Genomic DNA, 22,801 nt, shown 5'->3' with positions numbered 1-22,801 from the left:
CAGGTGATCTCAACCAATAGAAAACCCTATCAGGTGATCTCAACCAATAGAAAACCCTATCAGGTGATCTCAACCAATAGAAAACCCTATCAGGTGATCTCAACCAATAGAAAACCCTATCAGATGATCTCAACCAATAGAAAACCCTATCAGGTGATCTCAACCAATAGAAAACCCCATCAGGTGATCTCAACCAATAGAAAACCCCATCAGATGATCTCAACCAATAGAAAACCCTATTAGATGGATTTATAAGGCAGATAGCAGAAGAATACATTGTTCACTGTTCAAAGTATAGAACAATCAGATGACATACAGACAGTATGAAGGGGAGCATCATGCATAACTCCTACAGCCCCCAGACTCAACTCTGGACCTCCAAGCCAGATCCACTGCCTTTTATTCACTGTTCCCCTCTAATCAGGGCCTGATTTAGACCTGGGACACCAGTCATTGTTCCCCTCTAATCAGGGACTGATTTAGACCTGGGACACCAGTCATTGTTCCCCTCTAATCAGGGACTGATTTAGACCTGGGACACCAGTCGTTGTTGCCCTCTAATCCGGGCCTGATTTAGACCTGGGACACCAGTCATTGTTCCCCTCTAATCCGGGCCTGATTTAGACCTGGGACACCAGTCGTTGTTCCCCTCTAATCAGGGACTGATTTAGACCTGGGACACCGTGTGTGCAATTATCAGGTAGAACAGAAAACCAGCAGGCTCCGGACCTCGTAGGGAAAGAGTCCTATAGGACCCCAGGTTCGCTATAGAACAGCTGTAGGATGAGATAACACCTTGATATTTGATCATTTAATTTACAATATCATGTGATCTCGGTCACAACAATACCATTCGGAGTACAATCATTTGGATATTTTCTAATTCCTTTTTGTTTTAGTGGCATTTCATAGTCCAAAACAACTCTGTACCTAACTGGTGAAAAATACTTCCAAATGCTGGACAGCAATAGCCTTCCTAATAGGTATATAAGTAATATATTAAAAGGTTTCAATATTTCCAAAATATTATGCAATTTGTATTTTCTTAATAAAATAATTAGTCAGTGATACAGATTATATATTTTTCTTTCAATCTACATAAATTAGTTAGAAAATATTAGTGTGATTCTCCATGGTAACATTATAGGCAGCAATATCAATAGACCCATAGTCATCATTTTTGATTTCGGTTACACAGTATTCAGTCCCACAGCTAAAATACTCAGGGATGCCTGCTAGCTCTAGGTTAGTAATCTTCTGCTCGTAGAAAATGTGCCAGAATTGCCGGTCAGGCCAGTGTGACCCAAATGTTACCAGGGCTATTAGAAATCATGGTCTACTAGCCCAAAATCCTTGAATTCCCTCCCTGACAGTGCTACTCGCCTGGTACAGATTTCTAGACATAGGCTTCCTCAGACACACAGAGTAAGAAAAACATCCCTCTCTCTCTCTTATAGCTCAACATGTCAAAAATTAGATAACCTCTGAAATAATGACAAATAATTTAACCAAAATGTAATATGTAAAAAATATTAAGATAATAGATTATAGGCCCAGTGCAGTCAAAAAAACGATTTCCTGTATTTTACAGTGCAGTCGGGAACGTATTCAGACCCCTTGACTTTTTCCACATTTTGTTACGTTACAGCCTTACTCTAAAATGGATTAAATAAAAATGTTTTCCTCATCAATCTACACACAATACCCCATAATGCCAAAGCGAAAACAGGTTTTAAGAAATGTTGGCTAATTTACTAAAAATAAAAAACAGAAATACCTTATTTACATAAGTATTCAGACCCTTTGCTATGAGACTCAAAATTGAGCTCCGGTGCATCCTGTTTCCATTGCTCATCCTTCAGATGTTTCTACAACTTGATTGGAGTCCAGCTGTGGTAAATTAAATTGATTGGACATGATTTGGAAAGGCACACACCTGTCTATATAAGGTCCCACAGCTGACAGTGCATGTCAGAGCAAAAACCAAGCCATGAGATCAAAGGAATTGTCCGTAGAGCTCCGAGACAGGATTGTGTCGAGGCACAGATCTGGGGAAGGGTACCAAAACATTTCTGCAACACTGAAGGTCCCCAAGAACACAGTGGCCTCCATCATTCTTAAATGGAAGAAGTTTGGAACCACAAAGACTCTTCCTAGAGCTGGCCGCTCGGCCAAACTGTCCAATCGGGGGAGAAGGGCCTTGGTCAGGGAGGTGACCAAGAACCCGATGGTCACTCTGACAGAGCTCCAGAGTTCCTCTGTGGAGATGGGAGAACCTTCCAGAAGGACAACCATCTCTGCAGCACTCCACCAAATCAGGCCTTTATGGTACAAAAATGAATACAAACCTTTTTTTCTTTGTCATTATTGGGTATTGTGTGTAGATTGATGAGAAAAAACCAATTTAATCAATTTTTGAATAAGGATGTAATCATACAAAATTTGGAAAAAGTCAAGGGGTCTGAATACTTTCCGAATGCACTGTATATATATTTTCACACAATGAGGTTGGAATAATACTGTGAAATATGATGATAATGGGCTTTTAGTGTAAGAGCTGTTAGAAAAGACTGCCTGAAATTGAAGCCTGTTTTGATTGGATGGAGTTTTGTCCTTCCATGGTGACATCACCAGGCAGTAAATTAGCTAATAGACCAATAAGAAAGAAAGGTCCAGACCTCTCTGCCAATAACATGCTAGTGTTCCGTTTTCCCCTCCCCCACTCAGACAGCCTTAGCTCAATGCCCTTTAATAAGAATGCATTTTCCCCCTTCTTTTTGACCATTTTAATTGACAACAATCACAGTAAGGTACTTAATTGTTACCCAGAAATGATTTGATATTGAAATAAAAACAGCTGCATTTGACCTTTAAATAATTTGGCAATGGCCTTTTCTTTTATATCACCCCATATTCCTGAGTCCCAACAATGTCTCTGAGCAGAGTAAAGCAGGGATATTACAGCCTGCAGAGTCGCAAATGGCACCCTATCCCCTAATAGTGCACTGGGTGGGTTAGGGTTAGTGCACTATATAGATTTACATTTTAGTCATTTAGCAGACGCTCTTATCCAGAGCGATTTACAGTTAGTGAGTGCATACATTTTCATACTGGCCCCCCGTGGGAAACGAACCCACAACCCTGGCGTTGCAAGCGCCATGCTCTACCAACTGAGCTACAGGGAAAAGTTTGCCATTTGAGACAAAGTCACTGATACATAAGGTAAGATTGCACCTCCAGGTTATAAATATCAAACCACAGTGCTGCTTGAACATACGTTTAGTCGTTTTTTTTAAATCTGAAAATAAATATAAAATCATAAACAATAATATTAATAAAAGTAATAATCTAGATACAGTTATTATAGCCTTTGCTATAATGAATATAATTTTCAGCTGTAATATTGTTAGTTTCTCAGCTCATGAATACCCAGCTTATTTCTAGCATGTAAATGGTTAAAGGTCACTGAGCTATTGAATGGACCGTAGAGACACACAGTCTGCAACACGACCTTCACATCACTTCATATACAGACGGAGAACCAGGAAGTTATGGTTCGTCAATCACCAGTTTCACAGAAAACGTGCTGACCAAGGAGCTTTCTGAGGGACTGTACCATACTAGCTTTAGGACCCAGGGGCTGACCATTTACCCCTCTAACTCCAGTCAACTGGGACGGAGCACAGAGCCGTAATGGAGGCCGGGGTTATGACAATGTTGTGATTCTAGTTGGGGGTTTGTCTGTGTGTAAAAGCTTAGCGACACCCACCACAGCGCTTCAATGGCCACAATGGTCTGCTTCCTAAAGCTAGAAAAAGTCCCTGAGGTTGACATTCAGCAATGTTTAAAGGTTCCCTACAGACCCTGTCCCCAAACAGAACGCCAACTAGGCTGAAGGCAACTAGCACCAGTCACCCTCTGTGTTAGTGTGGAGGGGCAGGCTTGGTTCCACGGCATCAGGTCACAGATAAATGACTCAGATTACACAATTGAGCGTTCACTTTTGTGTTAGTCTCACTTTCTTTTTTTCAAATGAAATGTTAGCTGCCATTTCATATAGCAATAATTACCAACTGCTTTTGCTAACATTTGGAAGGCAAGAACGGAATCTCAATAACAATAGATAGGCAAGAGAGAAATCCCAGCAGTCTGTTTCCACTGACCGTCCCCCCTAATTCACTACATAGTCCAGAACACAGTTGGCAGTTCAGTTCCGGTTAGTTAACCCCTGGCGGCTTCCTCCAACACTTGATTGTCTGTGAACGTCGCAGGGGGTTCTGGGACAGATTCTGACAGACCAATCAGAGACTCCAGGAGGCAGGTCCCAGGGTCGCTGGCCTGTGATTGGCTGCTGGGGTAACTAGGCAACTGGAAGTGAAAGAAGTTGTCCATGTGTTGGTCCTTTAGGGAGCTGTAGAGGGAGGAAGGACCCAGACAGAAACCATCAAAGAACTCCAGGTCAGACTCTGAGATCAGGCTGAGGTCCATGTAGCTGGCAGCAGGGCGGTCTACTGAGGGGGATGGAGGGTTGGGGCGGTCTACTGAGGAAGAGGGGGGGTTGGGGCGGTCTACTAAGGGAGAGGGGGTTTTGGGGCGGTCTACTGAGGGGGATGGGGGGTTGGGGCGGTCTACTGAGTGGGATGGGGGTTGGGGGCGGTCTACTGAGGAAGAGGGGGGTTGGGGCGGTCTACTGAGGAAGAGGGGGGGTTGGGGCGGTCTACTAAGGGAGAGGGGGGTTTGGGGCAGTCTACTAAGGGAAAGGGGGGTTTGGGGCAGTCTACTAAGGGAGAGGGGGGTTTGGGGCAGTCTACTAAGGGAGAGGGGGGTTTGGGGCGGTCTACTGAGGGAGAGGGGGGGTTGGGGCGGTCTACTGAGGGAGAGGGGGGGTTGGGGCGGTCTACTGAGGGAGAGGGGGTTTGGGGCGGTCTACTGAGGGAGAGGGGGGTTTGGGGCAGTCTACTAAGGGAGAGGGGGTTTGGGGCAGTCTACTAAGGGAGAGGGGGTTTGGGGCGGTCTACTAAGGGAGAGGGGGTTGGGGCGGTCTACTAAGGGAGAGGGGGGTTTGGGGCAGTCTACTAAGGGAGAGGGGGGGTTTGGGGCGGTCTACTGAGGGGGATGGGGGGTTGGGGTGGTCTACTAAGGGAGAGGGGGGTTTGGGGCGGTCTACTGAGGGAGAGGGGGGTTTGGGGCGGTCTACTGAGGGAGAGGGGGTTGGGGCGGTCTACTGAGGGAGAGGGGGGTTTGGGGCGGTCTACTGAGGGAGAGGGGGGTTTGGGGGCAGTCTACTAAGGGAGAGGGGGGTTTGGGGCGGTCTACTAAGGGAGAGGGGGTTTGGGGCGGTCTACTAAGGGAGAGGGGGGTTTGGGGCGGTCTACTGAGGGAGAGGGGGGTTTGGGGCAGTCTACTAAGGGAGAGGGGGGTTTGGGGCGGTCTACTAAGGGAGAGGGGGGTTTGGGGCGGTCTACTAAGGGAGAGGGGGGTTTGGGGCGGTCTACTGAGGGAGAGGGGGTTTGGGGCAGTCTACTAAGGGAGAGGGGGTTTGGGGGCGGTCTACTAAGGGAGAGGGGGTTTGGGGCAGTCTACTAAGGGAGAGGGGGGGTTGGGGCGGTCTACTGAGGGAGAGGGGGGTTTGGGGCGGTTTACTGAGGGGGATGGGGGGTTTGGGGCGGTCTACTAAGGGAGAGGGGGGTTTGGGGCAGTCTACTAAGGGAGAGGGGGGGTTGGGGCGGTCTACTGAGGAAGAGGGCACGTTGGGGACACTGCAGCCGCTGTGGTGGAACAGACAGTTGCCTTGGTTAGCGTTATCATCTAACAGTTGTGATAAGGCCATGGCCCCGTTGTCCGTGTACACCTCTGGATTGTCATTCTCCTCTGGGAAGTCTGCCGCGCTAAACCCTGCCAACATCCACGGCTGTTGCTGTAGACGTTGCTCGGGGCAGCAGCGGTTGTCATTGACAACGTGGTTGTTTACATTGTAGTCATCGTTGTCGTCAATGTCGCTAAAGCTGAGGATGCGGCTCAGTCCGTTCTCATCCACATCATCCAGCAGGGGGCCGTCCTCCCAGGAGCGCCGCCCTAACCCCACCCCTAACCCCGCCCCTTCCTCTGAGTCATCACTTCCCCCAGAGGAGTACGTCATGTCGCTACTACAGCTGTTCTCCTCCAGCTCTGAGCTGAAGTGGAAGGAGGGGCGGTCTGGGATGGAGGGGAGGTCTGGGATGGAGGGGAGGTCTGGGAAGGAGGGGAGGTCTGGGAAGGAGGGGAGGTCTGGGATGGAGGGGAGGTCTGGGAAGGAGGGGAGGTCTGGGATGGAGGGGAGGTCTGGGATGGAGGGGCGGTCTGGGAAGGAGGGGAGGTCTGGGATGGAGGGGAGGTCTGGGATGGAGGGGAGGTCTGGGAAGGAGGGGAGGTGGGACAGGGGGTTGTGGGCATGGAGTGGGGTGGTCTCTCCCGGGTCCTCTTCCTCTGGTCCAGACGTCTCCTCCAGTCTCTTCTCCAGCTCTAGCTTCATGATGGTGTGGATGTAGTGGGTCTGAACCCGGCTGGAGTTGAACTCTATGCGACCTTCCTGGTTACCGCAGCCATCCTTAGTGCAGCCGCAGGGAAATGACGAGTGGTCCATCTGGGGAGAAGAGGACGTTAAAATCAGGATCTGCTTTGTCACGGAGGGTACAGCATATTGTATTACAGTGGACAACTAACCACTGCAATAGGTTCTGCTGATATTGTTAGGAATATAAAGTATTTAAACATGGGAGGTCAGTTTACTGTTAACATTGAAGTTGAAGAAATGTTCATATGTGAGTTTTTATTAGCAATGTGTCTTACCTGACACTTGATGCCCGCCAGGTTGCAGGCGCAGGTCTCTGGCTCACAGAAGCCCTGACAGTCACAGCCACAGTCCTCCCTGGACACTCTCAGCTGCTGGAGCTGCCTCTTCTCCTCCTTATCGATCTTCTTCACCCCCGCGGCCTTCAGCAGGGCGTGTCTCCGCTTGGAGGGGTAGGGGTGGAGGAAGGAGCCGTCGTCTAGGTTACAACTGCTGATGTCCATCTCGTCCTCTGGGATGTCTTCGACGGTGAGGCAGTCCGCCTCCTCTGACTCCACCGTGCCTCCCTTAGTCAGCTGGGAGGGAGAGGAGGGAGAGGAGGGAGGGGAGGGAGAGGAGGAAGGATGGGAGAGGAGGAAGAGGGGGGAGAGGAGGGAGGAGGGAGAGGAGGGAGGAAGAGGAGGAAGAGGAGGGGAGGAGGGAGAGGAGGGAGAGGAGGGAGAGGAGGGAGAGGAGGGAGAGGAGGGAGAGGAGGGGGAGGAGGGGGAGGGGGAGGAGGGAGAGGAGGGAGAGGAGGGGAGGGAGGGAGAGGAGGGAGAGGAGGGAGAGGAGGGAGAGGAGGGAGAGGAGGGAGAGGAGGGGGGGGAGAGGAGGGAGGAAGGAGAGGAGGGAGAGGAGGGAGAGGAGGGAGGAAGGAGAGGAGGGAGAGGAGGGAGAGGAGGGAGAGGAGGGAGAGGAGGGAGAGGAGGGAGGAGAGGAGAGGAGGGGAGGAGGGAGAGGAGGGAGGAAGGAGAGGAGGGAGAGGAGGGAGAGGAGGGAGAGGAGGGAGAGGAGGGAGAGGAGGGAGAGGAGGGAGAGGAGGGAGAGGAGGGAGAGGAGGGAGAGGAGGGGAGGAGGGAGGAGGGAGAGGAGGGAGAGGAGGGGGGGAGGGAGAGGAGGGAGGAAGGAGAGGAGGGAGAGGAGGGAGAGGAGGGGGAGGAGGGAGAGGAGGGAGGAAGGAGAGGAGGAAGAGGAGGGAGAGGAGGGAGGAAGGAGGGGAGGGAGAGGAGGGAGAGGAGGGAGGAAGGAAGGAGAGGAGGGAGAGGAGGGAGGGGAGGAGGGAGAGGAGGGAGAGGAGGGAGAGGAGGGAGGAAGGAGAGGAGGGAGAGGAGGGAGGAAGGAGAGGAGGGAGAGGAGGGAGAGGAGGGAGGGAGGAGGGAGAGGAGGGAGAGGAGGAGGGGGAGGAGGGAGAGGAGGGAGAGGAGGGAGAGGAGGGAGAGGAGGGAGAGGAGGGAGAGGAGGGAGAGGAGGGAGAGGAGGGAGGGAGAGGAGGGAGAGGAGGGGGAGGAGGGAGAGGAGGGGGAGGAGGGAGAGGAGGGAGAGGAGGGAGAGGAGGGGGAGGAGGGAGAGGAGGGAGAGGAGGGAGGAAGGATCACATGTATACGTTCTCAGGAAGACTGTGTTATGATCTGCTCCCAACTAAACATAGTGTTCAACACCAACTCATTTGAAAGAATCAGACTTGCTATTAAAACCTTTTCTCAACACACTGCATTAGCTAACCCAGACATGGGGAACTGTGTGTCTTGTCTCCCTCTATATACAAATCTCCCAGGACTGACCTTCTGTTTGAGAGCGTCCAGTTTCTCCTCTCGGAGGCGATTGAGGAGTTTCTCCCGGCGAAGGATGCGTTGCTCCACAGCGTACTCTTCCAGGGTGTACCTGCGGAGGGCGCTGTGGTGCTGCATCATGCCCAGGGAACAGCCCCCCTTACTGGGCACGCTGCTGAAGCCCTGGCACCGCGGGAACAGGAACACTGTCAGCATGTCAAAGGTCACGTTGCCCCTCCCACCCTGCTCACGCTTAGCCTTCTTCAGGATGGACTTGGCTGGAGATAGAGAGAGAGAAGAGAGAGGGGGGAGGGAGAGAGAGAGAGAGAGGGGTAGAGAGGGGTAGAGAGAGAGAGGGGTAGAGAGAGAGAGAGAGAGGGGTAGAGAGAGGGGTAGAGAGAGGGAGAGGGGTAGAGAGAGGGAGAGGGGTAGAGAGAGGGAGAGGGGTAGAGAGAGAGAAGGGTAGAGAGAGAGAGGGGTAGAGAGAGAGAGAGGGGTAGAGAGAGGGGAAGAGAGAGAGAGAGGGGTAGAGAGAGAGAGAGGGGGTAGAGAGAGAGAGTGGTAGAGAGAGAGAGAGGGGGTAGAGAGAGGGTAGAGAGAGGGAGAGGGGTAGAGAGAGGGAGAGGGGTAGAGAGAGGGAGAGGGGTAGAGAGAGGGAGAGGGGTAGAGAGAGAGAGGGGTAGAGAGAGAGAGAGGGGTAGAGAGAGAGAGAGGGGGAGAGAGAGAGGGGGTAGAGAGAGAGAGAGGGGTAGAGAGAGAGAGAGAGGGAAGAGAGAGAGGGGAAGAGAGAGAGGGGTAGATAGAGAGAGGGGTAGAGAGAGAGAGAGGGTAGAGAGAGAGAGAGGGGTAGAGAGAGAGAGAGGGGTAGAGAGAGAGGGGTAGAGAGAGAGAGAGGGGAAGAGAGAGAGAGAGAGAGGGGTAGAGAGAGAGAGAGAGAGGGTAGAGAGAGAGAGAGGGGTAGAGGGGAAGAGAGAGGGGAAGAGAGAGCGAGAGCGAGCGAGCGAGAGCGAGAGAGCGGGGAGAGACAGATTATCATTAATAGCAGACTAGTTCATTTCCTCAGTGAAAACAATGTACTGAGCAAATGTCAAATTGGCTTTTTACCAAATTACCGTACGACAGACCACGTATTCACCCTGCACACTCTATTTGACAAACAAACCAAAACAAAGCCAAAGTCTTCTCATGCTTTGTTGATTTCAAAAAAGATTGACTCAATTTGGCATGAGGGTCTGCTATACAAATTGATGGAAAGTGGGGTTGTGGGAAAAACATACGACATTATAAAATCCATGTACACAAACAAGTGTGAGGTTAAAATTGGCAAAAAAACAGATTTCTTTCCACAGGGCCGTGGGGTGAGACAGGGATGCAGTTTAAGCCCCACCCTCTTCAACATACAGTCATGGCCAAAATTGTTGGCACCCCTGAAATTTTTCCAGAAAATGAAGTATTTCTCACAGAAAAGTATTGAAATTACACATGTTTTGCTATGCACATGTTTATTTCCTTTGTGTGTATTGGAATAACACAAAAAAAAACAGGAAAAAAGCAAATTTGACATAATTTCACACAAAACTAAAAAAATGGGCCGGACAAAGTTATTGGCACCCTTTCAAAATTGTGGATAAATAAGTTTGTTCCAAGCATGTGATGCTCCTTTAAACTCACCTGGGGCAAGTAACAGGTGTGGGCAATCTAAAAATCACACCTGAAAGCAGATAAAAAGGAGAGAAGTTGACTCAGTCTTTGCATTGTGTTTCTGTGTGTGCCACACTAAGCATGGAGAACAGAAAGAGGAAAAGAGAACTGTCTGAGGACTTGAGAACCAAAATTGTGGAAAAATATCAACAATCTCAAGGTTACAAGTCCATCTCCAGAGATCTAGATGTTCCTTTGTCCACAGTGCGCAACATGATCAAGAAGTTTGCAACCCATGGCACTGTAGCTAATCTCCCTGGACGTGGACGGAAGAGAAAAATTGATGAAAGGTTGCAACGCAGGATAGTCCGGATGGTGGATAAGCAGCCCCAAACAAGTTCCAAAGAAATTCAAGCTGTCCTGCAGGCTCAGGGTGCATCAGTGTCAGCGCCGAACTATACGTCGAAATTTGAATGAAATGAAACGCTATGGCAGGAGACCCAGGAGGACCCCACTGCTGACACAGAGACATAAAAAAGCAAGACTACAGTTTGCCAAAATGTACATGAGTAAGCCAAATTCCTTCTGGGAGAACGTCTTATGGACAGATGAGACCAAGATAGAGCTTTTTGGTAAAGCACATCGTTCTACTGTTTACCGAAAATGTAATGAAGCCTTCAAAGAAAAGAACACAGTACCTACAGTCAAATATGGTGGAGGTTCAAATATGTTTTGGGGTTGTTTTGCTGCCTCTGGCACTGGGTGCCTTGACTGTGTGCAAGGCATCATGAAATCTGAGGATTACCAAAGGATTTTGGGTCGCAATGTAGGGCCCAGTGTCAGAAAGCTGGGTTTGCGTCCGAGATCATGGGTCTTCCAGCAGGACAATGACCCCAAACATACTTCAAAAAGCACCCAGAAATGGATGGCAACAAAGCGCTGGAGAGTTCTGAAGTGGCCAGCAATGAGTCCAGATCTTAATCCCATTGAACACCTGTGGAGAGATCTTAAAATTGCTGTTGGGAAAAGGCACCCATCCAATATGAGAGACCTGGAGCAGTTTGCAAAAGAAGAGTGGTCCAAAATTCCGGGTGAGAGGTGTAAGAAGCTTATTGATGGTTATAGGAAGCGACTGATTTCAGTTATTTTTTCCAAAGGGTGTGCAACTAAATATTAAGTTAAGGGTGCCAATCATTTTGTCCGGCCCATTTTTTGAGTTTTGTGTGAAATTATGTCAAATTTGCTTTTTTCCTGTTTTTTTTGTGTTATTCCAATACACACAAAGGAAATAAACATGTGCATAGCAAAACATGTGTAATTTCAATACTTTTCTGTGAGAAATACTTCATTTTCTGGAAAAATTTCAGGGGTGCCAACAATTTTGGCCATGACTGTATATATCAACGAATTTGCGAGGGCACTAGAACAGTCTGCAGCACCCGGCCTCACCCTACTAGAATCTGAAGTCAAATGTCTTCTGTTTGCTGATGATCTGGTGCTTCTGTCACCAACCAAGGAGGGCCTACAGCAGCACCTAGATCTTCTGCACAGGTTCTGTCAGACCTGGGCCCTGACAGTAAATAAAAAAATAATGGTGTTCCAAAAAAGGTCTAGTTGCCAGGACCACAAATACAAATTCCATCTAGACACCGTTGCCCTAGAGCACACAAAAAACTATACATACCTCGGCCTAAACGTCAGCATCACAGGTAACTTCCACAAAGCTGTGAACGATCTGACAGACAAGGCAAGAAGGGCCTTCTATGCCATCAAAAGGAACATAAAATTTGACATACCAATTATGATCTGGCTAAAAATACATGAATCAGTTATAGAACCCATTGCCCTTTATGGTTGTGAGGTCTGGGGTCCGCTCACCAACCAAGAATTCACAAAATGGGACAAACACCAAATTGAGACTGCATGCAGAATTCTGCAAAAATATCCTCTATGTACAACGAAAAACACCAAATAATGCATGCAGAGCAGAATTAGGCCGATACCCGCTAATTATCAAAATCCAGAAAAGAGCTGTTAAAGTCTATAATCACTTAAAAGGAAGCGATTCCCAAACCTTCCATAACAAAGCCATCAGCTACAGAGAGATGAACCTGGAGAAGAGTCCCCTAAGCAAGCTGGTCCTGGGGCTCTGTTCACAAACACAAACAGACCCCACAGAGCCCCAGGACAGCAACACAATTAGACCCAACCAAATCATGAGAAAACTAAAAGAGAATTACTTGACACATTGGAAAGAATTAACAAAAAAACAGAGCAAACTAACCCTAAACAGAGAGTACACAGTGGCAGAATCCCTGACCACTGTGACTGATCCAAACTTTAGGAAAACTTTGACTATGTACAGACTCAGTGAGCATAGCCTTGCTATTGAGAAAGGCCGCCGTAGGCAGACCTGGCTCTCAAGAGAAGACAGGCTATGTGCACACTGCCCACAAAATGAGGTGGAAACTGAGCTGCACTTCTTAACCTCCTGCCAAATGTATGACCATATTAGAGACACATATTTCCCTCAGATTACAGCGATCCACAAAGAATTCGAAAACAGTCCCAATTTTGATAAACTCCCTTATCTACTGGGTGAAAAACCACAGTGTGCCATCACAGCTGCAAGATTTGTGACCTGTTGCCACAAGAAAAGGGCAACCAGTGAAGAACAAACACCATTGTAAATACAACCCATATTTATGTTTATTTATTTTCCCATTTGTACTTTAACTATTTGCACATTGTTACAACACTGTATATAGACATAATATGACATTTGAAATGTCTTTATTCTTTTGGAACTTCTGAGTGTAATGTTTACTGTTAATAATTATTTCACTTTTGTTTACTATCTACTTCACTTGCTTTGGCAATGTTAACATATGTTTTCCATGCCAATAAAGCCCTTCAATTGGAGAGAGAGAGAGACAGAGAGACAGAGAGACAGAGAGAGAGAGAGAGAGAGAGACTGGTGTTATCACACCGGTCATTCTTCAACAAGAGCTTTGAAGAACAAGAGACATTCACAGGAACTGCAGTTCAAGTCACAAAGCAACCGTACTCCCCTCTACTACCACTAGATGGCATCATGCATCAGATAACATGGCAGAGGCGCTGAACGGACTAGGATCACAACACCACAGAGGAAATGAAAAGGAAGGAGGGTGGGAAGGAGAGGAGGGAGGGAAAGATGGGGAGGGAGGGGAGTGAGGTGGGGGAGGGAGGGGAGGAGTAAGGGTGAGGGAGGGAGGGAGGAGTAAGGGTGAGGGAGGGAGGGAGGAGTGAGGTGAGGGAGGGAGGGAGGAGTAAGGGTGGGGAGGGAGGGGAGGAGTAAGGGTGAGGGAGGGAGGGGAGGAGTAAGGGAGGGAGGGAGGGGAGGAGTGAGGGAGGGGAGAGAGAGAGGGTGGGAGAGAGAGAGGGAGGTTGGGTGGGGAGAGAGAGGGAAGGAGAAAAGGGAGGGAGGGTGAGAGAGGGAGGGAGAGACGGTGAGAGAGGGGAGGGAGGGAGGGAGGGAGGGTGAGAGAATGGAGGGAGGGAGGGTGAGAGAGGGGAGGTGAGAGAGGGGAGGGAGGGAGGGGGGGTGAGAGAGGGGAGGGAGGGAGGGGAGAGGAGTTGGGGGAGGGGAGTGGGGGTGGGCTGGTCCAACCAGATCCCAGTGACAGTGAGACGGGCTAAGCCATTCCTATACAGACTATAGACAGTCCAACCATATGTTTCTATACAGACTATAGACAGTCCAACCATATGTTTCTATACAGACTATAGACAGTCCAACCATATGTTTCTATACAGACTATAGACAGTCCAACCATATGTTTCTATACAGACTATAGACAGTCCAACCATATGTTTCTATACAGACTATAGACAGTCCAACCATATGTTTCTATACAGACTATAGACAGTCCAACCATATGTTTCTATACAGACTATAGACAGTCCAACCATATGTTTCTATACAGACTATAGACAGTCCAACCATATGTTTCTATACAGACTATAGACAGTCCAACCATATGTTTCTATACAGACTATAGACAGTCCAACCATATGTTTCTATACAGACTATAGACAGTCCAACCATATGTTTCTATACAGACTATAGACAGTCCAACCATATGTTTCTATACAGACTATAGACAGTCCAACCATATGTTTCTATACAGACTATAGACAGTCCAACCATATGTTTCTATACAGACTATAGACAGTCCAACCATATGTTTCTATACAGACTATAGACAGTCCAACCATATGTTTCTATACAGACTATAGACAGTCCAACCATATGTTTCTATACAGACTATAGACAGTCCAACCATATGTTTCTATACAGACTATAGACAGTCCAACCATATTTTTCTATACAGACTATAGACAGTCCAACCATATGTTTCTATACAGACTATAGACAGTCCAACCATATGTTTCTATACAGACTATAGACAGTCCAACCATATGTTTCTATACAGACTATAGACAGTCCAACCATATGTTTCTATACAGACTATAGACAGTCCAACCATATGTTTCTATACAGACTATAGACAGTCCAACCATATGTTTCTACCACTTTTTCCATGTGGTTACTTCCTTCAGACTCCATGAAATGACGACCTCTTCCTAAATATTTGGTCAAATGATACATTTTGTGTACGGTTTCCCTAGAAACGAGGGCGGCTCAACTTACCCCACTCTCCCCTATAGGGAATAGGGTGGCATTTGAGACGCAGACAGAGCCTGTTTCAGTCTAACATCCATCAGACACAGCAGGAGGACAAACACTCTGCATCTCGCTCTGTTTTACCATCAACCATCACAACTCCAGACTGCTTTTCGGTCACTGCAGGACCCCCTTTTATGGTCTCAAACTGGCCTTGAATGTACAAAAAAAACTAAATGCATGACCTTTACCAGAGCTACCATTGTCAGACCTGGTGGCTTATCCACGGAAAAAGTGTCATCCTACAAATACCCAGGTATACTGTTGGATGATAAGTTGTCCTTAAAAGTTCATATGGATAATCTTGTGAGGAAGCTTAAATTGAAATTGAGTTTTTATTTTCGTAATAAGTCTTGCTTCCCGCTTATGGCCAGACAGAAGCGTGTTCATGCCACTTTCCTCTCTGTAATTGATTATGGTGACTTGTTGTTTATGCATGCAGCCTCCTCTGTCTTACACAGACTGGACTCTGTCTATCGTGCAGCCTTGTGCTTTATTACAAATGCCAAGTCACTCACCCACCAATGCACCTTGGTACCAAATGGTGGGTTGGACCGCACTTTATATGCACAGAAAGCTACATTTGTATGTGTTCATCTACAAAGCCCTTTTGGGTAAACTCCCTCTTTACCTCTGTAGTCTGGTCTCCACCACCAGCGGTTACCAGACCCGGTCTGCTAGGTGGTTGCTACTGTAGTCTGGTCTCCTTTACCACCAGGTACCAGACCCGGTCTGCTAGGTGGTTGCTACTGTAGTCTGGTCTCCTTTACCACCAGCGGTTACCAGACCCGGTCTGCTAGGTGGTTGCTACTGTAGTCTGGTCTCCTTTACCACCAGCGGTTACCAGACCCGGTCTGCTAGGTGGTTGCTACTGTAGTCTGGTCTCCTTCACCAGCAGTTACCAGACCCGGTCTGCTAGGTGGTTGCTACTGTAGTCTGGTCTCCTTTACCACCACCAGTTACCAGACCCGGTCTGCTAGGTGGTTGCTACTGTAGTCTGGTCTCCTTCTGCACCACCAGGTACCAGACCCGGTCTGCTAGGTGGTTGCTACTGTAGTCTGGTCTCCACCACCAGCGGTTACCAGACCCGGTCTGCTAGGTGGTTGCTACTGTAGTCTGGTCTCCTTCACCACCAGGTACCAGACCCGGTCTGCTAGGTGGTTGCTACTGTAGTCTGGTCTCCTTTACCACCACCAGTTACCAGACCCGGTCTGCTAGGTGGTTGCTACTGTAGTCTGGTCTCCTTCTGCACCACCAGGTACCAGACCCGGTCTGCTAGGTGGTTGCTACTGTAGTCTGGTCTCCTTCTGCACCACCAGGTACCAGACCCGGTCTGCTAGGTGGTTGCTACTGTAGTCTGGTCTCCTCCACCACCAGTTACCAGACCCGGTCTGCTAGGTGGTTGCTACTGTAGTCTGGTCTCCTTCTGCACCACCAGGTACCAGACCCGGTCTGCTAGGTGGTTGCTACTGTAGTCTGGTCTCCTTCTCCACCAGGTACCAGACCCGGTCTGCTAGGTGGTTGCTACTGTAGTCTGGTCTCCTCCACCAGGTACCAGACCCGGTCTGCTAGGTGGTTGCTACTGTAGTCTGGTCTCCTTCTCCACCAGGTACCAGACCCGGTCTGCTAGGTGGTTGCTACTGTAGTCTGGTCTCCACCACCAGTTACCAGACCTGGTCTGCTAGGTGGTTGCTACTGTAGTCTGGTCTCCTTTACCACCAGCGGTTACCAGACCCGGTCTGCTAGGTGGTTGCTACTGTAGTCTGGTCTCCTTTACCACCACCAGGTACCAGACCCGGTCTGCTAGGTGGTTGCTACTGTAGTCTGGTCTCCTCCACCACCAGTTACCAGACCCGGTCTGCTAGGTGGTTGCTACTGTAGTCTGGTCTCCACCACCAGTTACCAGACCCGGTCTGCTAGGTGGTTGCTACTGTAGTCTGGTCTCCTCCACCAGTTACCAGACCCGGTCTGCTAGGTGGTTGCTACTGTAGTCTGGTCTCCTTTACCACCAGCGGTTACCAGACCCGGTCTGCTAGGTGGTTGCTACTATAGTCTGGTCTCCTCCACCACCAGGTACCAGACCCGGTCTGCTAGGTGGTTGCTACTGTAGTCTGGTCTCCTTCTCCACCAGGTACCAGACCCGGTCTGCTAGGTGGTTGCTACTGTAGTCTGGTCTCCTTCTGCACCACCAGGTACCAGACCCGGTCTGCTAGGTGGTTGCTACTGTAGTCTGGTCTCCACCACCACCAGTTACCAGACCCGGTCTGCTAGGTGGTTGCTACTGTAGTCTGGTCTCCTTTACCACCAGCGGTTACCAGACCCGGTCTGCTAGGTGGTTGCTACTGTAGTCTGGTCTCCTCCACCAGTTACCAGACCCGGTCTGCTAGGTGGTTGCTACTGTAGTCTGGTCTCCTTCACCACCACCAGGTACCAGACCCGGTCTGCTAGGTGGTTGCTACTGTAGTCTGGTCTCCTTCACCACCAGGTACCAGACCCGGTCTGCTAGGTGGTTGCTACTTAAAGTCCCCAGGACATTTGCAGTATTAGGGAAGACTGCCGTCTCGTCTTGTGCACCAGAGGCCTGGAATAGTCTCCAACCCAGGCTTCATCTAGATATGTTAGTTCCACTGAAGGAATTTAACATGTTGATTGGAAACTCTGTTCAGAGGAGTGTAAATGCTTTTTTAATGCTGGATCATGTTGTTGAGTTGTATTGTAGTATGTTTTAATTCTGTCATGTATTGATTTTGCTTCCTTCTTGGCCACGTCTCCCTTGAAAAAGAGACTCTGGGTCTAAATGGGCTTTTCCTGGTTTAATAAAGGTTAAATAGATCAAAACGACTGTCTCCATTAGATGAAGACAGAAAGTATCCTCTCATCGCTCCAACATGCCTTCCTCCCTTCATCTCACCCCCTCTCTCTTGCTCTCCCCCCCCCCCCCTACTCTTCCAGGCAGGCAGCACCTGTGCTGGGTGAGCGCCCAGACAAGGCTCTGTGTGTTCTCCCTGCCTAGTCATCCTTCTCTCTCGCTCCCTCTCTGGCTCCCCGCCCCGCCGCGCCCTGCCATGCCGGGAACCATAACAACCGTTTGCCATTCTCTCCACCCATGCACCGACCCCAAACCCCAATCATTACCACAGTAATATTTGCAGACAAAAATACTAAAATGCCGACAAAGACCGACAGACAGAGAACGACTAGACCCCACACAGTTAGTTCTACCTTCCTATCAGTCTCAGCTTCCCCTAGGCTGTGAGCCAGGCTATCTAACCCATCATAATACATAATGAATGGGTTGAGAGAATCTCTGGCTCCAGGGCCTGGAATATAAAAACGTAGACAGACGTCTAATGTTTTAATGAGCTGCTCTGTGCCTTAAAAAAGGAAAGGTTCACCCATTTCAATGTTATATTGTTTTTGTGCATCTCTGAGTGACGTTCTATCGATTCCCTGGGTCATTTCATGTTTATCTGAGTTATTGGTGTTCGAGCGGGCAGAAATCCGGCCAGTATGACGTAGCACTGTGATAAAGTCGCTCTCACTACACGGGAAGTTAATAAGAATGGTACTGTATATACAGTCAAAAGTTTGAACACACCTACTCATTCCAGGGTTTTTCTTTATTTTTACTATTTTCTACATTGTAGAATGATAGTGAAGACATCAAAACTATGAAATAACACATATGGAATCATGTAGTAACCAAAAAAAGGGTTAAACAAATCAAAATATATTTTATTTGAGATTCTTCAAAGTAGCCACCATTTGCCTTGATGACAGCTTTGCACACTCTTGGCATTCTCTCAACCAGCTTCATGAGGTAGTCACCTGGAATGGATTCAAATTAACAAGTGTGCCTTTTTAAAAATTAATTTGTGGAATTTCTTTCCTTCTTAATGCATTTGAACCAATCAGTTGTGTTGTGACAAGGTAGGGGGGTATACAGAAGATAGCTCTTTTTGGTAAAAGACCAAGTCCATATTATGGCAAGAACAGCTCAAATAAGCAAAGAAAAACTGTCCATCATTACTTTGAGACATGAAGGTCAGTCAATCCAGAAAGTTTCAAGAACTTTGAACGTTTCTTCAAGTGCAGTTGCAAACACCATTAAGCACTATGATGAAACTGGCTCTCATGAGGACCACCACAGGAAAGGAAGACCCAGAGTTACCTCTGCTGCAGAGGATAAGTTCATTAGAGTTAACAGCCTCAGAAATTGTAGCCCAAATAAATGCTTCACAGAGTTCAAGTAACAGACACATCTCAACATCAACTGTTCAGAGGAGACTGCGTGAATCAGACCTTCATGGTCGAATTACTGCAAAGAAACCACTACTAAAGGACACCAATAAGAAGAAGAGACTTGTTTGGGCCAAGAAACACAAGCAATGGACATTAGACCGGTGGAAATATATTTTGGTCTGATGAGTCCAAATTTGAGATTTTTGGTTCCAACCGCCGGGTCTTTGTGAGACGCAGAGTAGGTGAATGGATTATCTCCACATGAGTAGGTGTGTCCAAACTTTTGACTGGTACTGTACAGGGAGAACCAGTATCAATCAATGACATTTTATTTATAAAGCCCTTTTTACATCAGCAGATGTCACAAAGTGCTATACAGAAACCCAGCCTAAAACCCCAAACAGCAAGCAATGCAGATGTAGAAGCACGGTGGCTAGGAAAAACTCCCTAGAAAGGCAGGAACCTAGGAAGAAACCTAGAGAGGAACCAGGCTCTGAGGGGTGGCCAGTCCTCTTCTGGCTGTGCCAGGTGGAGATTATAACAGTACATGGCCATTAAGGCCAGATTTTTCTCCAAGATGTTCAAACGTTCATAGATGACCAGCAGGGTCAAATAATAATCACAGTGGTTGTAGAGGTTGCAACAGGTCAGTACCAGATTATATATAGGGAGAACCACTACCAGATTATATATAGGGAGAACCACTACCAGATTATATACAGGGAGAACCACTACCAGATTATATACAGGGAGAACCACTACCAGATTATATACAGGGAGAACCACTACCAGATTATATACAGGGAGAACCACTACCAGATTATATACAGGGAGAACCACTACCAGATTATATATAGGGAGAACCACTACCAGATTATATACAGGGAGAACCACTACCAGATTATATATATAGGGAGAACCACTACCAGATTATATACAGGGAGAACCAGTACAAGATCAATGTGTAGGGGTAAAAGCTATATAAGGCAGGGTAAATAATAATAATGCCATTTAGCAGACGCTTTTATCCAAAGCGATTTACAGTCATGCTTGCATGGGTGGTCCCGGGGATCGAACCCACTACCTTGGCGTTACAAGCGCCATGCTCTACCAGCTGAGCTACAGAGGACCACAGTGACTAGGCATCAGGATAGATAATAATAAGGTATTTGAGGTAGATATGTACATGAAGGCAGGGTAAAGTGACTAGGCGTCAGGATAGATAATAATAAGGTATTTGAGGTAGATATGAACATGAAGGCAGAGTAAAGTGACTAGGCATCAGGATAGATAATAATAAGGTATTTGAGGTAGATATGAACATGAAGGCAGGGTAAAGTGACTAGGCATCAGGATAGATAATAATAAGGTATTTGAGGTAGATATGTACATGAAGGCAGGGTAAAGTGACTAGGCGTCAGGATAGATAATAATAAGGTATTTGAGTTAGATACAGTGGGGAGAACAAGTATTTGATACACTGCCGATTTTGCAGGTTTTCCTACTTACAAAGCATGTAGAGGTCTGTAATTTTTATCATAGGTACACTTCAACTGTGAGAGACGGAATCTAAAACAAAAATCCAGAAAATCACATTGTATGATTTTTAAGTAATTAATTTTGCATTTTATTCTTTCTGAGGCCTTGGCTGATTTCTTTTGATTTCCCATGATGTCAAGCAAAGAGGCACTGAGTTTGAAGGTAGGCCTTGAAATACATCCACAGGTACACCTCCAATTGACTCAAATGATGTCAATTAGCCTATCAGAAGCTTCTAAAGCCATGACATAATTTTCTGGAATTTTCCAAGCTGTTTAAAGGCACAGTCAACATAGTGTATGTAAACTTCTGACCCACTGGAATTCTGATACAGTGAATTATAAGTGAAATAATCTGTCTGTAAACAATTGTTTGAAAAATTACTTGTGTCATGCACAAAGTAGATGTCCTAACCGACTTGCCAAAACTATAGTTTGTTAACAAGAAATGTGTGGAGTGGTTGAAAAAGCAGTTAATGACTCCAACCTAAGTGCATGTAAACTTCCGAATTAAACTGTTTATATATATATATATATATATATATATATAACAGTTTAAGTTTGGGGTCACTTTTTTTGTCCATTAAAATAACATCAAATTGATCAGAAATACAGTGTAGACATTGTTAATGTTGTAAATGGCTATTGTAGCTGGAAACGGCTGATTTTTAATGGGTTATATCTATTTCTGATCAATTTGATGTTATTTTAATGGACAAAAAAATTGATTTTCTTTTGAAAACAAGGACATTTCTAAGTGTCCCAAACTTTTGAACGTAGTATATATAGTGGCTTGCAATAGTATTCACCCCCCTTGGCATTTTTCCTATTTTGTTGCCTTACAGCCTGGATTTACAATGGATTTTTTTTTGGGGGGGGGGGTTGTATCAGTTGATGTAAAACATGCCTACCACTTTGAAGATGCAAAATATTTTTTTTGTGAAACAAACAAGAAAAAATACAAAAAAAACAGAACTTGAGCGTGCATAACTATTCACCCCCCCAAAGTCAATACTTTGTAGAGCCACCTTTTTTGCCCATTCTTCAAGGCAAAACTGCTCCAGCTCCTTCAAGTTGGATGGGTTCCGCTGGTGTACAGCAATCTTTAAGTCATACCACAGATTCTCAATTGGATTGAGGTCTGGGCTTTGACTAGGCCATTCCAAGACATTTAAATGTTTCCCCTTAAACCACTCGAGTGTTGCTTTAGCAGTATGCTTAGGGCCATTGTCCTGCTGGAAGGTGAACCTCCGTCCCAGTCTCAAATCTCTGGAAGACTGAAATAGGTTTCCCTCAAGAATTTCCCTGTATTTAGCGCCATCCATCATTCCTTAAATTCTGACCAGTTTCCCAGTCCCTGCCGATGAAAAACATCCCCACAGCATGATGCTGCCACCACCATGCTTCACTGTGGGGATGGTGTTCTCGGGGTGATGAGAGGTGTTGGGTTTGCGCCAGACATAGCGTTTTCCTTGATGGCCAAAAAGCTCAGTTTTAGTCTCACCTGACCAGAGTACCTTCTTCCATATGTTTGGGGAGTCTCCCACATGGCTTTTGGCGAACACCAAACATGTTTGCTTATTTTTTTCTTTAAGCAATGGCTTTTTTCTGGCCACTCTTCCGTAAAGCCAAGCTCTGTGGAGTGTACGGCTTAAAGTGGTCCTCTCTTGGCAGGTTTTTGTGGTGCCATATTCTTTCCATTTTTTAATAATGGATTTAAAAATGGTGCTCTGTGGGATGTTCAAAGTATCTGATATTTTTTTATAACCCAACCCTGATCTGTACTTCTCCACAACTTTGTCCCTGACCTGTTTGGAGAGCTCCTTGGTCTTCATGGTGCCGCTTGCTTGGTGGTGCCACTTTCTTAGAGGTGTTGCAGACTCTGGGGCCTTTCAGAACAGTTGTATATATACACTGAGATCACGTGACACTTAAATAAAGTCCACCTGTGTGCAATCTAACGAATTATGTGACTTCTGAAGGTAACTGGTTGCACCAGATCTTATTTAGGGGCTTCATAGCAAAGGGGGTGACATATGCACGCACCACTTTTCCGTTATTTATTTTTTGAATTTCACTTCACCAATTTGGACTATTTTGTGTATGTCCATTGCATGAAATCCAAATAAAAATCCATTTAAATGACAGGTTGTAATGCAACAATATAGGAAAAACGGCAAGTGGTATGAAGACTTTTGCAAGGCACTGTATAGTCAGAGTCAATTGAAGATAGGGTCAGTGCAGATAATTAAATGGTTACCCGGACTAACTATTTAGCAGTCTTATGGCTTGG

The 22,801-nt window shown here is 47.0% G+C and overlaps 1 protein-coding gene across 1 annotated transcript in view; it reads right to left on the bottom strand.

The window, feature by feature from the left end:
• Positions 1-3,109: 3,109 nt before the first annotated feature.
• The window catches only part of LOC121549637 (cysteine/serine-rich nuclear protein 1), a 73,788-nt gene continuing 54,096 nt past the window's right edge, over positions 3,110-22,801 (bottom strand). Inside the window, exons 3-7 of the mRNA XM_045210506.1 lie at positions 8,371-8,636; positions 6,829-7,125; positions 6,442-6,622; positions 5,767-6,216; positions 3,110-4,538 (exon numbers count right to left, since the gene is read on the bottom strand). Coding sequence (XP_045066441.1) covers positions 4,222-4,538; positions 5,767-6,216; positions 6,442-6,622; positions 6,829-7,125; positions 8,371-8,636 — 1,511 coding nt within the window. The 3' untranslated portion in view covers positions 3,110-4,221. The remainder of the gene's footprint in view (positions 4,539-5,766; positions 6,217-6,441; positions 6,623-6,828; positions 7,126-8,370; positions 8,637-22,801) is intronic.

The sequence above is a fragment of the Coregonus clupeaformis genome, chromosome 34 (assembly GCF_020615455.1).
Source record: "Coregonus clupeaformis isolate EN_2021a chromosome 34, ASM2061545v1, whole genome shotgun sequence".
Taxonomy (NCBI): Eukaryota; Metazoa; Chordata; class Actinopteri; order Salmoniformes; family Salmonidae; genus Coregonus; species Coregonus clupeaformis.
This window is presented reverse-complemented; position numbering and strand designations above follow the sequence as displayed.